The following is a 17,839-nucleotide window of genomic DNA, read 5'->3' on the forward strand; positions in this document are numbered from 1 at the left end:
TTTAAAGGTAATAAGGACTAGGATGAAGAAAAATTAATGTAATAATCACAGAATGAGTATTCACACAACTAAGGTTGATTTTAATTTCTTGTATGAAATAAGGCCAGAAAAGAGGATGAAGATGAGGGTGAATATGTGTCTCTGTACATCTCTCTCTCTCTCTCTCTCTCTCTCTCTCTCTCTCTCTCTCTCTCGCTCTTTCTCTCACTCTTACTCTCATATATCTCTTGTGATGAAAACAAGCTCTCAGTGGATCACAAAAACTCAACTTTCTTATGTGTCTGACATTCCTTAAAGGTGGACAAAGAACACTTAAATAACCTTGATTTGACAACATCCATCAATGACTGCTATACACAAGGTGAGGTTTTATATATTCTTCTTTAGCTTTTTTTATACAGATATATTTTAGATAGGAAACAGCCTTGTGGTGACATGACACTTTAGCATGCAAAATTTGAACAAAATGATATAATAAATATCCACTTGCATAATTTCTCATCTAAAACAATTAAACAAGTTAGTTGCTCTAGCTGAAAAAATAGTTCAGTTTAATGGAGAACTTGGATAACTGAGATGTACCTGGACTCTTCAAATGGTGTCAGACATTCCTCGCCATTCTTGTGCAGAATAATGAAGAAATTGTATGAGTGGTTATGGATGTACTAAGCTGCAAGGGTGTGTGAAATTGACGTTTTGTTAAAAAGAAAATCCCTAACAAAAGCAGCTCAGAGAGTATGTACAGAAACTTAAAAGCTGTCAGTTGAAGTAGAACCCAGGCGTCTTGGAGAGAAATGTCACAGACTGTTCAGACACATTAAAAGCCCACTGCTATTTAACAGCAATAAAAATACTCAGTTAACCATGTTACATCTCAGTAGGATGAAATTACAGCAATGTTGGATATCTTAGATTTATGAATACCCAATGTTACATTTTCATGGCGCTTGAAATATAGATGCTATCAATAATAAGAATTATAATTACAAATGTAGTATGAATTTATTTAAGCAAAGCAAAGTAACTGTAAATGTAATATTCTATTTTCATAGAATCAAGGTATGTGATGTTTAATCCTTTATTCATCAGTGCTAAGATGCTTTGCTGCTACACAACACTGGTGGTATATGAGCACTTAAGGAAAGACAGATGGATGGCTTCACTATATTCAAGTATTTCAACACCGTTGACACGTATAACTATCCTATTCCATTGGGCATCCTGTCTCTCCTTGCTGTCTCTTCTCACTGCTAGACTCCAGCACCTGTCTTTTCTTCCACTGGACAAAGAGAAATACTGTCCTCTATGTGACATATACTCTCTCCTATCCTCTGCCCTGATGCTCTCAACTAGCTTTCACAGCCTAGAATAGACATCTGCATATAGAGTATATAATAACACACGCCCCCTCCTCCATGCTGAGAAGAATTTGTCTGTGCCATGGAGAGAGGAAGAATGGGACGATATAAAATCCATTCACATCCAGTCAGCGCTACTTCTGTCGGGGACGATTGTTCTGTCAGCAGGTGTACACATTTACTTTCAATACCTGCAAACATTATTTGGGAAATGGCTTTCTCTTCTTTAGGAATGCAATCCTTATTGTAACATGAAGTTACAGTGATTCACACAATAAATATAAATACATTTTCATGTGAAATCTACAATTTGTCAAAATGCTCAAATGATTGCATTCATATATTTTTTTTTTTTTGTTGGTTTTAAATCACATTTTATGTTTAATTTCACAGATGCTCATGTTGAACTGTGACAAATCTAGACATTCTTACTGTGACATGTCCTCCTGCTAAAAATATTAAATACTAAATCAGAAATTTATTGTACTCTGTTTGGCAAATAAATAGCTAAACAATCTCATTCACACAGATAAATACTCTTACAAACACTAACATGAGAGAGAAGGGAGAATGAGTCAGTTTGTCATGTGGGAGCTGCCAAAAATATTTCACATAGCATGATCTGTAAGACAGATAATATATATTCAAATCTATTGAAAGTTATAGTGTCAGTTTTATCGGGGCAGTCTAACTGAGAAAATATAACAGATTATTTTCAAAGCTGCTACTGTACCATAAAAAAAAACATTTAAATTTGAATTTTAATTTAATTGCTTTTAAATTTTCCCTTGGTCTCTGTAATGCACTTTAATTTGCCGCTGCGTATGAGAGATGCTCTATAAATAAACTTGCCTTGCCTAATATACTGCTTATCTACTAGCTCTACTTTTCTGTGAAGGATTTACACAAGATATTGAAATATTCTTTCAAGGATTTGATTTCTTGCTGCCACAAGAGCTTTAGTGAGCTCAGGTAGTGATTGAGAATGATTAGTTCTGGGTTTACAAACACTACTTCAACCCTTCTAAATGGTTTTTGATTGAGACTTATTTCAGAGAACAGAGTGAACCTGCTCCACACACCAGGGTCTAGAAACTATTACAATTAGGCTGTGTGTAGGTTAACCCTGCCTGTTCATTCCTTAATTGTCAGTTTGTTGATTTTGCTGCAGGTCCTGTGTGTTTATGCCATTTCTTCAGCACATCTTGCTCTAACAATGACAGACTGGCAGGAGTGACCTGCATACTCTAATAATTCTCACACACTGCATCTGGATTGGTATCCAGATGGAGCTCTCTATAGGAGAGATATAGGTGGCTGAATCCTGAAGCCCACTGTCATCTCCTTCCACTTCTGTTCTTTTTATCTTTTCACTTCCTTCAGTTTGTTCCACTCAACCATTGGAACACTGTGTGATATAAATTATTTATGCCTGAAATTACTGGATAACAAAACATGGATTTGGTGTTTTTTAGAACTCTAGAAATATATTAGTGTTTTCACTTAAGTGCATTTAAAAGGGTTTATATGGATTCTTTTGTTGGATTTTTTAGGAGGATTTGCAGGAGGAACAATAATGTGAGGAGATATCATTTTTGTGGCTTAGGTAGGATGCCCTAGTTTAATGAAAGGTTACAGTGTAAAGTGTACTGATGATTGTAGGAAATTATTTGCTTCCCACTGGTGGAAGTGTTGACAACTTGATTCCCATGGGGAAGACTCATCTCAGAACTTTTACCCCTTAGGGGCTCCATATCTGCTATTATTTGTGTTTGTGTGTGTGTTTGAGAGAGGGGGAAAGAGATGGAATGTGAAAGGTAAAATCAAACGGGCCCTAACCTTCTGGGAAGGTTTTGAAATGGAACATTGCTGTACAGTAAAACTCCCGTGTCATCAATATGTGCACATAATATAGCTAAATTACTAATTTGAAGACCTGTATGTACATATTCAGACATAGACTATGTCATAACAAAAGTGTTTGAATATTATGATCTGTAAAAAAACATTCACTGCGTACACAAAGTGAATCAGAGTAAAAGGGCTGTCCTGGTGTATGATATTTGTGTATGACAACATAATAATAATCTGGTAAAAAGATGATAGTTTGGGATATACATTATAGGTTATTGCATGAAGCTCATCAGACCAGTGTGTTAGGAGGTGAGGTGGAGGAGAGGAGGTGGTGAGAAGGAGGAGAAAGGAGGAGGTGGAGCTCCTTGTGCAGCTATATTAGAGCAGATCAAGGAATGAGTGCTGCTACACAGATTTCTGAAGGAAAGAAGCTGGCTGTGTAGCTCCTATAAAACTTGAGCCAATCATCTGAGAGGTAAGAATTGTTTTCTCTTTTAATACTGCTGTCTAACCAACTAACATTTAAAAATGTTGTCCTTTACAGACTCTGTCCAGCAGATAGTTGAAATGACTAGGGACAGCACTTGTTGCTTGGCATCTAAAGACAGGACACATCTGTGTCAGACAAAATGAGTAAATGAGATTAGACACTTAATTCAATGAAACAGACAAACTGGTCTATGATTTTATTAGAATCGTGTTTTATAATCAAATGTCTGCATTATGTATAAAATGGAGATTTTAGTCAGTGAACACTTTTTTACTAACATTCCGAATGATTCATTTTGATCAACAATAAAGAATCAGTTTTAATGTCCAGAATTAATCCCTAAAATACACCAGGAATGTATTGTATCTGAAAGCGTCATGTTATGTAATTATACGTCAAATATTAATTTCTCTGATTAAGCTGATGCAAACATATTATATAGAGTGTACCTTTATATAATATCCCTAATATTATCATTAAAATGTTCAGAAATTACAGCTTTGTTTGATACAGCTTAATTAGTTTATTATTCACAGAATACAATTATTAGAGCTGTTTATGCCATTGTTTGATGGTCTGTACTGTAATGAAGGGTTTATATATTAAAGGTAAGTGGAACAACAACACTTCTTATTTAATTAATGATAATCCATTATTTGTTGGGGAGTGCTTTTTTCTCTCTTTCTCCATATTTTGTATGTCCACCCTTTGTTTGTTTACAATAATGCAGAACTGCTCGGCACAAATCTGTGACAAGATATTATCCGGTTATTTTATTATGCTTAATTTTGTTATCTCTTTTTTTGTTTTCTTCTTTTTTTTCCTTTGCTGCAGGGATTGCATCCCTCTGTTTCCATACAATTCTATACAGTATAATTCAGGCCATGGTACACTTGGCCAGGATGTATTGTTCTCTTTTGTCCTCTTTAAAAACTATTGTGTGCTTAGGACCTGCAGCATGTTGTAAAATCCCTTACTTACTATGTCTCTTAATAACTCTATTGATCTTTTCATTCAGTATTATGGTGTAGACACTTCATTCATAATGACATCTGTAAGTCGTCTCTTCTGCACCTGCTGAATTCAGCAAGCTTCATAAAAACACACTACCTTCATGGCTCAAAGTTTGCACTGTGTAGTTACTGTTGAAATGTTAGCCAGGTCCATAATGAATAGTGAACGCTGTTTGATACAAGTTAATCTTAACTTATCACCTTAGTCTTGCCGTATTGTCTAGATTTCTTAGTGATGGTTGTCTTTATGGATGCCATCTGTAGAGGTTAACCCTGTTCAATGTACTGTCTGGGCACACAGTGCAATATGGCACAACTGTTTTATATACGTTTATATGTATTTTTCAGTTATCAGCCATAACATTAAAGCCAACTCTTTGTTTCTACCCACAATGTCCATTCAGACCCACTTATAATATCTTTGCACTTTGTAGCTCTAAACTTACAGAACTTTGTCCATTTGTAGACTGTTTGCCCGTTTCACCTTGTTTTTTAATATTCAGCACCCACACAAGGCCATAACAGAGCAGGTATTATACGAGATTTACATCCTTTCTCAGGAATACAATGGCTCTGATGTAGTGGTGACGTGTTATTGTGTGTGTTGCACTGGCACAAGTGGATCAGACACAGCAGTGCTGCTGGAGTTTTTTAAACACCCTAGTAGACACACTTACGTTATTATCCACCTTGTCAGAAATATTAGCTCATCTGTTGCTGCATGGGATAAGGGACGCTGTTGGCTGCATATTTTTGTTGGTGGACTATTCTCAGTCCAGCAATGGCACTGAAGTTTTTAAAAACTCTAGCCGCACTGCTGTCTTTTTTCTGTTACTTGTAAGGAATAACTACCTTTTCATAGGTGAAGTAATCAGGTGAATGATACCACAGGGGTTTTGTTGAAAACACTTAGGCAAAGAGTTACCTTCCATTTTTTATTTCAACCACTATAAGGTCCACAAAGCTTAACATGAGTGTTTGCTGGGTTTGATTTAATAAAGACTGGTGATATTTATTGAGTTAATCCATGTCCTGACAGGTGTATTCTAAGCTTGTGAATTGTCAGCATCCAGAATTTCTGAGTTTGTTGCACTGTTTAGTGGTTGAACCATCTTGTGGACTATACATGCTCTCAAGGATTATGTACACATTTATACCCACACTGTGGTTGCAAACATGTGTACCCATTCCGTTATTCATTCTAAACTACACTCGTCTTTATGTAAAAGTACATAGTAATATTATTTTAATTATGGTAGACCCCTATATTTATGGCCCTGATTAAATATTGGTTAAAAATATATATGGGGAGGGGGGTGTTGGGCATTAAAGCAGCCCTCTTGTTTGTTTTTGCTGAACAATATTCTATTAAAAATAATAATGAATAATTTTTGTAATTGGGAAAAAAGTTGTAATGTTCTAATCATTTTTAGGGTTCCTGTCAGTCACAGGCCCAGTTTGTTCAGAGTGGAAGTTGAGGAGTTTGAAGTAGAGATTTCAGGAGGCCTATAGGAAAGCAGTAATAATGGTGGATGATTTCATTCATTTGAAAAGGTAAGAATACAAACCTTGAGTAAAATAAATCACTTGTATACTCTCTCTGTCACAGAACAGTGCAGACCTGTAGTGTGATGGGAGCTACACTGCTGTACTTTGAGTACTTTTCAAAACAGAATCTTTCACAAGTATTTTATTGGACGCAAGAAAAGACAGAATTATTGTGATATAGAAGCACTTTATAGAAGAAACTGTAAATAGAAGCACTGTTACCCAGAAAAATTTACAGGAGTACTCTAACAGCAATGCATTTATTGTTTATTTATTTTGTTACATATAAATGAACCAATAATGCTCACAAATTATATGTCAGGTTAAAATACTTTTCTCCTTCCTTTAAAGTTACCAGTTTGAGTACAGTTTACTGTTAACCTGACAACAGCAACCTGTCTCTGGTTCTAGCCCTGTGTTTTTCTAAGTGGTTTTTATGTGAGGAGTAGACCATAGTCAGTGTCTGTTTCCCTAGAGCTCCTGTGGGGTTTGCACTGAAACTGTCTGGAGGATATCAGAGGATTTATTTACTGAAGTACGACTTAAAGTAGGACTCCTTTAAAAGCTGAAAGTGCTGAGAAAATAAAAGCTGCCTCTCTAACCCTGGAATTAGTGTCATTAGAGATCAGAGCCATGATTCTGTGCCACCTGTGTTCTCATCTGTTTTCTTTCACAGTCTTGCAGAAAAAAAATGCACAGAGAGCAATAATCGATAGAAACCTTTTTACAAAATTGCCATCGTTGTCCACTTTTATAATCCCCATTTTCTTTAAATTGTCTCTCATATGTACTCTCATCTCTTATACAATACTTAATGGAACTGAGCACAAATTATTCCCATTAATAAGAATGATCTAATGTAGATTTTAACTAATTTTACTATGCATTTTATAAAAGAAATCTAGTTGTAGAAGAATTATTAATGAGTACTGTGTTAATTTGACAGTATGTAAGAAATAAAATCAAAGCAAGAAACATGTACACAAGTCTCTTTACTACACTCCTATTCTAACATTTAATTTAGTCTCATTTTGGGTTTTCACTGTGGTCTCTAGGGCCATTTTAAAGGTAGTTTAAAGGACTGAATGTGTTTTCACATCGGAATTCACAAAGGAAACAGAGCACAGGAGATTGTTATATTATAATCACACCATGTACTTTCAGAGGAGTGTTAAAATTCACACTCATGGAGTGCAGAGGGGGCATGTGTGGGATTGCTGTTACTGTTAACACTTCACTAAGCTGCACAGAGACAGAAGCGCGAAATCATTTAGAATCCACTATAGAATTATTTTGCTTTGTCCTGAGACTATTTTTTTCCTGTAAAAAGCCCAGAAATCACAACATAACTAAGAAAATACATTATCCAACCAGTAGCACTATAAAGAACACTGATTTATTTTCTAGCCTGTGAACTTATGAAGCTGCATGAGAAAAATCTCTGCCTCTCCAGTTTCTCTTCCGCTTTTAAAGTAAATACCCGTAGAAAACAATAGGTTAGTTTGTGTATTAGTTTATTATTTTGGCATATTTTGTCTTTGGCAAAGTTACCTCAATGTAACAAGCTGAACAATCTAAAACAAGACTTTTGAATTTTGTAAATTAACCTACAGTGGTTTATTATGAATTGTTACAACAGTGTAGTTGAGAAATGAACCTTTCTTAGTTGCTGTTTATTCATAAAAGTGAAGAAAAGCATTTTGTAATTATTTAATGTTTTTTATGGATGTAATAAATATTTTCAGTAGATAATATGTTTATTTTTACTTTATTCACCTAAAGCATATGACTCTAATAATCATAAACTTTTCCATGTAGTTCAGATTCCAGATCACACTGGCAATAGGGCAAGCAAAAAGCCCAAACATCCACGTCCCCAGACGCTTCCTCCAGACAGTCCTGATTCTACCTTGGGGCCTCCTCCCAGTTGGCTCTGAAGAAGAAAGTAGTTCTATTCTGAGCTAGTGCTCCTCACTGAAATAATGGAGAGTGACCTCAGGTATCAAATGATGAAAACTCTTTGCAGTCTCTTGTATATTGTACACAAAGCTCATAACCATAAGTAAGACTGAAGACATTGATTGAGTGGTTATTAAATACAAGATGCTTTAAATGAAGACATAAAACAGAGTGGCCATCTCATCTCATGTAGGAAAATACACATAATATATTACTTAAAATCTGAAGGACAAAAAACTCCAGACAATGTTGTGACTCAATTGTTTACACTGATATTGACTGTTTTTGCAGCATTCTTCTCTTCGGTAGATGCTACAATCTATTTCTAATGTCCTTTTCCAATGGCCTTTTTTTTTTGCTCCTTCCCACAGATGTGCAAGGACATGAAGAGTCTCAGCATCGGCAGCTCTTCAGCTTAAAAATTATTCAGAGTTGCAGGGATATCAGACAAAAGATGAACACTTCTGTGTGGCCTCCTTTGCTCACCAACTCAGCTGTGGCCCTCACTGACCCCAGCAAGGTGTCAGACAAGGCTAAATCAGGGGGTTCAGAAACTTGTGAGCAGGTCCACATTGCTCCGGAGGTGTTCTTGACACTGGGACTGGTCAGTTTGTTGGAGAACATCCTCGTCATCCTCGCCATTGTTAAGAACAAGAACCTTCACTCACCAATGTACTTCTTCGTCTGCAGTCTGGCTGTGGCAGATATGTTGGTCAGTGTCTCTAATGCCTGGGAGACTATCGTGATCCACCTGCTGGCCAATAGGAGGTTAGTGGTGGAGGATCATTTCATCCGGCAGATGGACAATGTATTTGATTCTCTGATCTGTATTTCCGTGGTGGCTTCCATGTGTAGCCTGCTGGCCATTGCCGTTGACCGCTACGTTACCATCTTCTACGCTCTCCGCTACCACAATATAATGACTGTGCGGCGAGCTGCGCTGATCATCGGCAGTATTTGGAGTTTCTGCACTGGCTGTGGGATCATCTTTATCATCTATTCAGACACTACGGCAGTGGTTGTGTGTCTGGTGACCATGTTCTTTGGCATGCTGCTCATGATGGCCTCCCTCTACAGCCACATGTTCCTGCTGGCCCGCTCCCATGTTCGGCGCATGGCCACACTGCCTGGATACAATGCCTCCATCCAGCAGTGGGCCAGCATGAAGGGGGCAATCACACTCACCATCCTCCTTGGCATCTTCATTGTGTGCTGGGCACCCTTCTTCCTCCACCTCATCCTAATGATCTCCTGCCCCCGGAATCTGTACTGCATCTGCTTCATGTCCCACTTCAATATGTACCTGATCCTAATCATGTGCAACTCTGTGATTGATCCGCTGATCTATGCCTTGAGGAGCCAGGAGATGAGGAAGACCTTCAAGGAGATCATCTGCTGCCTCAACCTTCGCAACTTCATTTTCTTCTCCAGTAAATACTGAACAAAATTCAGGTCAATAACTCTAACTAAACAAAATTTAAATAACTTTTATGCCCTAAAGCTTTGTTTACACTGAAGAACCCTCAGATCAATGCTATTTTATGATTCATTACTTTAGAAGGAAGTGTAATGACATGACGTTACCTATAACCCAGTCAAATCTGAGATGCACTTCAAAGAATTCAACATGAAGTGATGTTGTTGATTCACTAATCTGGCACATGGAATTATTAAAATTTTAGTAATGCTCAAAGGTCCAATTTGAATCAGATGTAAAACAACCTATAAATGTCTGAATTTTAGTATGCTGACGTTTAGTATGTAAAATTTTTTTCCTGTTCAAATAATAAAAATAAATAAATAAAATAATAATAAATCTAATCAAATATTGAGCGAGGCCTAAGGCATCTGTGTGTGGCCCCACAATGGAGTTCCTCTTGAATCAACTTAAATAGTTTAATATAACCTAGGAACACATGTATAGTATCTTAGCAAAAACTGTAAAAGAGCTCTTTCTGATGCTATGAAGGTCCATTTTTGAAAAGATTTTTAAAGAACCATTTATAACAGATTATAATTTAGAAGAACCATTTAATCTGCCTAATGAACATTCATGCATTCAAAGGATTATTTTAGGCATCATGGATCTACACACAACCACTGCCTTTACTAAAGAACTTGTAAGAACCCTTTTTGGGTTAATAAAAATAATTAATTTTAATTATTTATTCTGAAGAAAACTGACATTTATACCAAACCGACTCAGACTTGCCTATTTTCACTTTTCTTTATCCATGAAAGAAATTGTGTATTGTTAATGTGCCTGTAAAGAGCCCTTCCAGTGAAAAACAGGATTTATTGTTTGTTAACATATCCATGTAGTGTTCCTTATACAATAGAGGAGGTCTCGTTAGGGAAATAAGTAAATAAAGCCATGTCTGGTTATTTCAGCTTAGAAACTGCAATGTTATTAAAAAACAAACAAAAAAAAAAACAAAAACAAAAAAACAAAAAAAAAACAAAGGGCAGATTCAGACAGACAGGGTTTTTTACATCACAGTGTTAAGCAACTAATCCTGTCAATATGCAAGACGGGGCTTTCAGACTTCAGACGAGCAGACAGTTACGTTCTACTTCTACAGGTATGAACAAAGGCAAATATTTAGAGTCATATCTAAAGCACTTTTAAACGAAACATATACAGTTGTGGGAAAACACTGTTCTCTCAGATTTGTTTACATTTATTCACTTTTTGAATTACCACAGAAACTCATTTGTATCTTGAGTTGTTAAGTTTTGTAGTACTTGTGATCTGTGTTTTCTTTCATGCTGTTAGCTACCTCCTGTGAGACAATACCATCTTAAGTGATCAATATCACTATTACCCATCTATGGAGCAGGACTAGAGCAATATCATCATCTCAGTTCGTGCTTTTCAAAGTTTGGAATTGAAAATTATACATTGTCTGGAAAAAAATGCCATTTCTCTGCCGTGAGCAGAGGGAGAGAGAGAGAAAGCCTAGCATATCAAACAGAGACACTGTTTTTTTTACCATTTACAAACACTGGGGCTTTATAAACACATTAGACCGACACACAAACAGATTAGTTTGTGTTTTTGATTATAATAGTGAACATCGCTTCTAAGGCAGTAGAGGATTTATTTCTCATAAATAATATTTAAATGTAATTCTGATCAGAATAACTAAATTTTATGGATTTAGTTGATGACCAGAGTAGGATTTTTAAAACAGAAATATGTAAATTATTCTTATTCTAACTGGTTGTCCTTTATTATTCCTTGAATATTTATAAACTTCAGTGTGAATGAGCAGAACTGCTGTTGGCTGATGGGACAAATATATATGATAATGTGCTGGTTAGATTGACATCACAAAAAGTTTATTCAAAATAGAGTAAACTGGATATTCATGAGGCTGACTCTGTAAAATGGAAATTTTGAAAGAATATACAGTAAATGTAAAGGAGGAATTCATGTTAGGATTAGCACTTTGCTACAAGTGACCTGAGCAGAAAGGGGGCATGCCAGGAAAAAAAAAAAAAGAATGACCATTTATGTCAAAGTGTTGCATTAAATTCAGTTTTCTACATCAAGATATTAAATCTGTGAATGAGTATGTTGCTCAGTTTGTGTCTTTGGATGTAGATGTTTTAGTTTCATGTGAAATGTAAATTCAAAGTTTATTCAGTGTAGATTTTTTTTTAAATCAGGAATCACTGCACGAGTTGAACAAAGATAAAACTATCTTTCCACTCACTACAGAATAATAAGCACTGAAAAAGTAAATGGAGAAATAATAGAATTGCAAAAACAACAAAAATGATAACAGAGATATGAGGGATAAAAACACAATGCTGTGGCTCAGGGGTATGTTCAGCTGTGTGCAGCTCATTCTCATCTAAATGTACAGGTGCTGAAACTGTTCATTCTAAACAGGGCTTTTTTGAGAGTGTGAGCACAGTGCTGCTTGATGATTGTGGTATTTTAACCAAAGTATGTCAGACTTTTAATTAAGACCATATAGAACTGTGTTAACTTGGAAAAGGGGTAAAATATGTCCCCTTTGAAATTATGAACAGCTCACACTAGCTAATAGAAGAAGCTAAAAACAGCTTCTTTAAAATAAAACCAAATACAATAAATTGTATAGCTTTCCAAGCTGTTCCCAAAAGAAATCTAAGGCCTGTTTATGTGAAGTTGGCTGGTTCTGTTTACAAATGACTTATTAGCAGGGGGATAAACATTGCTTATATTAGCAAATTCCACTTATGCAACACGTTTTACATATATTTATATAATACAAGAATGCACAAATTGTACCCAAGAACATGACATTCTGACATGGATAATCTATTTAAAAAACCTTTCTAAATGCATAATATGCAAGTGACATATACATAACCCATGTTATGTGATTCTTAATTATCAGTAAATTTATTAGTGCATTAAAATCTACAGTTACAGGATAAAGTAATAGCATTACTGTAACACTGTTACATGATATAGCATTGTACCCCATTACCTCCAACACTGTACCCTTCTCACTCTGGGGAGTTGTGATGTGTAATTGTAATGTGAAAGTATATTGTAATATTTGTATGTATTTTAAGTCTTGTGCAGTGACTGGATATTGAATGTAATGAATTCATTTCACAATCTCACTAGACAGGCAGCTTGAATTACAGTCACAAATCAATTTGTATTTGATGTAGTTATGTTATTGTGCACCTTTTAATATAAAACATTTATGAGAAAACTAATCACAGAATATAATCATTATAACCTTTACATTTAAACTGAATAAAACTAATATGAAGCACCTCACAGAGCTAGGTTGTAACTCAATCACTCACTTGTTCAAATAAATACACATACACATGGATAGCAATTGCACCACAAGGGGAGCTGTTTCTCACATACATTTAGGATCTCCACAAGGTAGGTGAGGTGCTACTGTGTATTGCATCAATGACACTTTGTGTCCGTTATTCACAAGGCATGAGCATTGTGAAAATTCTGATGCCTTACATGTGTAATGAGGACAAGAATAATATTGAGACTTTTACTCACAGTAAAAGTCTTAATGTTTGGGGTTAAATTGCTGAATGTGTTTTGTAGCCCTGTTTACTAAGTTTAATAGATGTAATGTTATATATCTCTGTTTTTACACAGTCATATTATAATAACTGATTAATCTACACTCAATTTTACAAACAATGTACAAAAAGAAACAAAAGATTTATCCTAAAAATAGCATATGAAATTGTTAGGTTGAGGCAAACACAAGTAAATTAAAGAAAGCAGAAAATGCTATTTTTGGAGACACATCTTACAAAAAAAATGGCTGGTGCTAAAACAGGTGAGTGATGTTTGCTTATTTGATGTTTGTTAATTATAACTATATGACCATGGTGAGTTCCGTTTGTTTATTTAATGTTTGTTTTGTTTATTAGTGGACAGTCGTGTGTGGTATTTCTTAATTTGATGTTTGTTAATGACCCCTTTAGAGGGCATATATGATTAATGGTTGTATATATTTGATTTTTGTTAATAAATATGTCAGAACAATGGTGAGTGAAGTTTATTTTTGATAAAGGAAACATGAAGAACACTGTTTCAGTGCATTAGCTCATTAAATTGTGGATTTGGATCTCCTACACACCCACAAACTGAAATACTGTTACAAGTCTTTTTTTGTGGCCTGACTAAAGGGAACGGTTACGATTCTGGCTGAAGATTAACTTGTCTAAGTTTTTATTCACTGTTTGAATTACCACAGAAACTTATTTGTGGTAAGCTGTTTAGTTCTGTAGCACTTTTGGTAATGCAGTTAGCCATCTCCTGAGTTTGGAAACATTTCCACCTCAAGTGATCTGAAAAAGCAAAAATAAGTCAATATTACCCAGGAATAGAGCAATATCCTCATATCAGTTCATGCTATTCAATGTTTGGCATTCTATCCGCTGTCTATAAAAACCCAGATACCTCTGTCAAGAGCAGAGAGAAGAGGCCTAGCATACCCGACTGAGATAGCTTGTTTTTTTACTCATTTACAGACTCTGGGGCTTGGTAAACACATTGTCCTGGTTTCCAGCCCGCAAACAAACTGAATTAAAAAAAAAAAAAAAAAAAAAAAGCTTTGATTACAATCATGAATATCACCTTAAATCAGAAAACATAATTAAATGTGCCATTCTGATTTTGTGATGCACCTGAAGTAGAGTGCAGGTATATGCAAATTTTCCCATCCCACCTTTGATCCTCTCTAGTCACAGCGCCATTCAGTAAGGGTAGGTTCAATGTTCATTGGGTTCAGTGGAGCTGAGAGAATAAACAGTGAGTGTAGAAAAAATGGAAGTGGTCATAATGGTATGGTTGACGAGTGTATTCTTGCTTAGGTAGAATATGTTCGCTGTCCAAGTATAAACATGTATCTCCAAAATAGTAAATTTACAGGAGAAGGAAAAAGTAATTAAAATAACTTTAGTTAGTGTTGCAGTCACACAGATCCAGGGACCTTGAGGTTGTGGGTTGAAGTTCCGCTCTGTGTGACTGTCTGTGAGGAGATTGGTGTGTTCTCCCCTTGTCTGCGTGGGTTTCCTCCCACCGTCCAAAAACACATGTTGGTAGGTGGATTGGCGACTTAAAAGTGTTGATAAGTGTGAGTGTATATCACCCTGTGAAGGACTGGCGCCCCCTCTAGGGTGTGTTCCTGCCTTGCGCCCAATGATTCCAGGTAGGCTCTGGACCCACCGCGACCCTGAACTGGATAAGCTGTTACAGACAATGAATTAATTAATTAATTAATTTTGGAGCACTTCAGTTGGTTTATTCATCATGAAATCTACACACAATGTGAAAATGTTGTAGAAAAAAAAATCTACAAAAGTGGAGATACATGTTTTTCTATGGATATTGGCAGTTTGTGGTTTTGAAACCAGGATCCTTTTCGTGCTATATTTGAAATGTTTCTGAAAATAAAATGACTCAAGTTATTGTTTTGTGCTGTAAATATTAAGGTTGTCACATGAAAGGCAATTTGAACAGCAGACATGTGACTGTGATGAGATGAGCAAACATTTTAACAAGTGTTCGGTGTAATAACTCTCTAAACATTTGAAAGGCCACACTCGCATGTGTCTCTGATAGAGTCCTGAGCTCTCGAGGAGCAGAGGAACATTTTCCTGAAGGTATTTCGGAGCTCTGCACTGCGGAAGGCGTAAATGGCAGGATCGACCACAGCGTGACTCATCAGCAGCACCACGTGCAGCTGGAAGAGCGAGCGATAGCACTCACAGTAGGGGTTCTCTGGACATATCATAATGATCAAGAGGTGTAAGGACAGAGGTGCCCAGCAGACTATGAACACACCAAGCAGGATGGTAAGGGTAAGTGCCCCTTTCAGGCCACTCCTGTGGTGTCCAGTAGCACCTGGCATGGAAGCAATCCTGCTTGCATGATGCCGTGCTAACAGGAACATATGGACATACAGCAGGAGGATGAAGAGCAGGGCAGTGAAGAAGACCACGATGAAGAATATCTTAACCGCTGCAGCTTCAAAGAAGCCAATCATGAGCCCCCCTATAACACCACACATGGTCCAGATGGTGGTCAAGATGGCTGCTGTACGCCGCACAGTCATGAGCGTATGGTAGCGCAGTGCGTGGAATATAGTTATGTAGCGATCAGCTGCGATTGCTAAGAAGCTAAAAATGGAACCTAAAAATGACATGCAGAGCAGAGTGTCCATCACATTGTCGATTCGTAACTCCGATGCTCCACGTGAATTGAGGTGACCAGCGTCTCGAAAAACCAGCATGATGTTCTCCCAGGTCTTGGAGAGGCTGGAGATGGTGTTGAAAGCTGCCAGGCTGCAGATGAAGCAGTACATGGGTGAGTGCAGGTTCTTGTTGTGAATCACCGCCACCACAACAAGAAGATTTTCACTCAGACTCACAAAGCCAATGAGCAGGAAGATGTGGATAGGAATCACAACCTCAGGACAGTCTGTGGTTGCAGGTGTGACAGTAGTGTTGCCGCTCATGGCGACTAGGTTAGAGTTGGCTGAAGGACCACTGTTGGTTGTGTTCACAGAATCAGGTCCTCGTGAATCTGAAAGGAGGAAGGATCTAGTGTCACTAAACAGATCTGTTAAATCACATTAATGGTATGATGGTATATAGGGTTTGATCCCTTCCCTAATTCCATACGCATTTATATATATATTTTTTCTGTTAAGACAAAATGTAAAAAATAAAAACATACAGGATGTGATGTTTTTTGTGTGCAGTATAAAAGTCATGACTAGTTTCGGTGTTGAAGTGCAAATACTTGGGAAACCATTCTTTAAAAGGTTTTATACTCAAGATCTGATAACTGTGACAGTTTTGTAAGTTGAGTCCCATTTCCTCCTTTTTTCCCTTTCTATTTAAATTATAAATTTGGAAAATCATATTGTTTCACATTGTTTGCTGTTCCCCTTCATATGTGCAAAAGTCCAACATATATCTAAACTGAGAAACATTTCTGGAATAGATAAAACTTTAAAGGCCGTACTGGTAAATTTAACAAAATGTCTTGTACACAATATTGTATGATGACCTGTATCTTCAGGACAAATAACCCATGTGTTCTAACTTGCCACTGCATAGGTGCTCCAGAGTGTGGAGGTAGCAGCTATATTTACTATCGTGTGCAATCTTTCAACAGCTTGCAAAGGGATGTAAGACATTATAATTCACCACTCAAAAGGCTTTTTCTACCAGAATAAAGACACAAATGTAAAGATGCAATTTACTATCTACAGTTGGCAGAAGCCATCGCTTACCCAAGGAAGTGGTGAGGCGAGAGAACAACACGGGGAGGACCACTAGGGGCTAAAAAAGAAAGGATCAAAGGAAGCATGAGATGAAAGAAGAAATTTTTGTGAGGGAGCAGGTCATTAGTTACAGTGATGTAATGCAGTGTTTACACAGACACTCGTGCTGGACCTGGGCTGCTGAGAGTGATGGGTCTATTTTTGAGAAACAGCTTTATGAACTTGACACATCTCTGACTTGTGCTGAGCATGACACTCGATTCCATTCACAAAGCAATGGAACCCTCAGCCTCAAAAGGGGATGGTAAAATGATCAAAAGGGAGCATGGCAACAAGTAAAAAGCATCACCACTGTCTCACATCATTTATGAAACAAATCCTGGGAAGAAAAACTCTCTAAACAAAACATCAAAACCAATACTCAAACTCTAGGCAGCTGAAAATCTAAACGTTTATTATCTAGAACAAACCTAAAAAGAATGTTTCCCCTTTCCTTGAAATAACATAATTTAATCTTATGGGAAGGTTAAAATTTGGACAGTTGCTGTGAGGATCTGATGGTATTCAGATATAATTAGTTTGGTATCACAAGCACCATTCTGAATCATCCCATATTGGATTTCTGGATGGACCTCCATTTTTCTGAAAATGCAGTTTCACTGCCCCAAATATTGTTTCTACACTCACTGTCCATTCTCTGAATTCCACTGACCACACAGGAGCACTTTGTAGTTGTATAATTAAAGATTACAGTCCATGTGTTTCTCTGTACATTTGAGTTTCCCCCTTTCACCCTGTTCTTCAATGGTCAGGGCCCCCACAGAGCAGGTATGATTT

General features: G+C 36.8%; 2 protein-coding genes across 2 annotated transcripts; one reads left to right on the plus strand and one right to left on the minus strand.

The window, feature by feature from the left end:
- The first annotated feature begins 8,676 nt into the window (after window positions 1-8,676).
- On the plus strand, window positions 8,677-9,663 carry mc5rb (melanocortin 5b receptor). The gene has a single exon (XM_066682622.1). It carries the CDS (start codon window positions 8,677-8,679, stop codon window positions 9,661-9,663), a length of 987 nt encoding a protein of 328 aa, XP_066538719.1.
- Window positions 9,664-15,292: 5,629 nt separating this feature from the next.
- Window positions 15,293-16,228, minus strand: mc2r (melanocortin 2 receptor). The gene has a single exon (XM_066682282.1). It carries the CDS (start codon window positions 16,226-16,228, stop codon window positions 15,293-15,295), a length of 936 nt encoding a protein of 311 aa, XP_066538379.1.
- Between the last annotated feature and the right edge of the window lie 1,611 nt (window positions 16,229-17,839).

Source organism: Hoplias malabaricus, chromosome 10, assembly GCF_029633855.1.
Source record: "Hoplias malabaricus isolate fHopMal1 chromosome 10, fHopMal1.hap1, whole genome shotgun sequence".
In the NCBI taxonomy this organism is placed as follows: domain Eukaryota; kingdom Metazoa; phylum Chordata; class Actinopteri; order Characiformes; family Erythrinidae; genus Hoplias; species Hoplias malabaricus.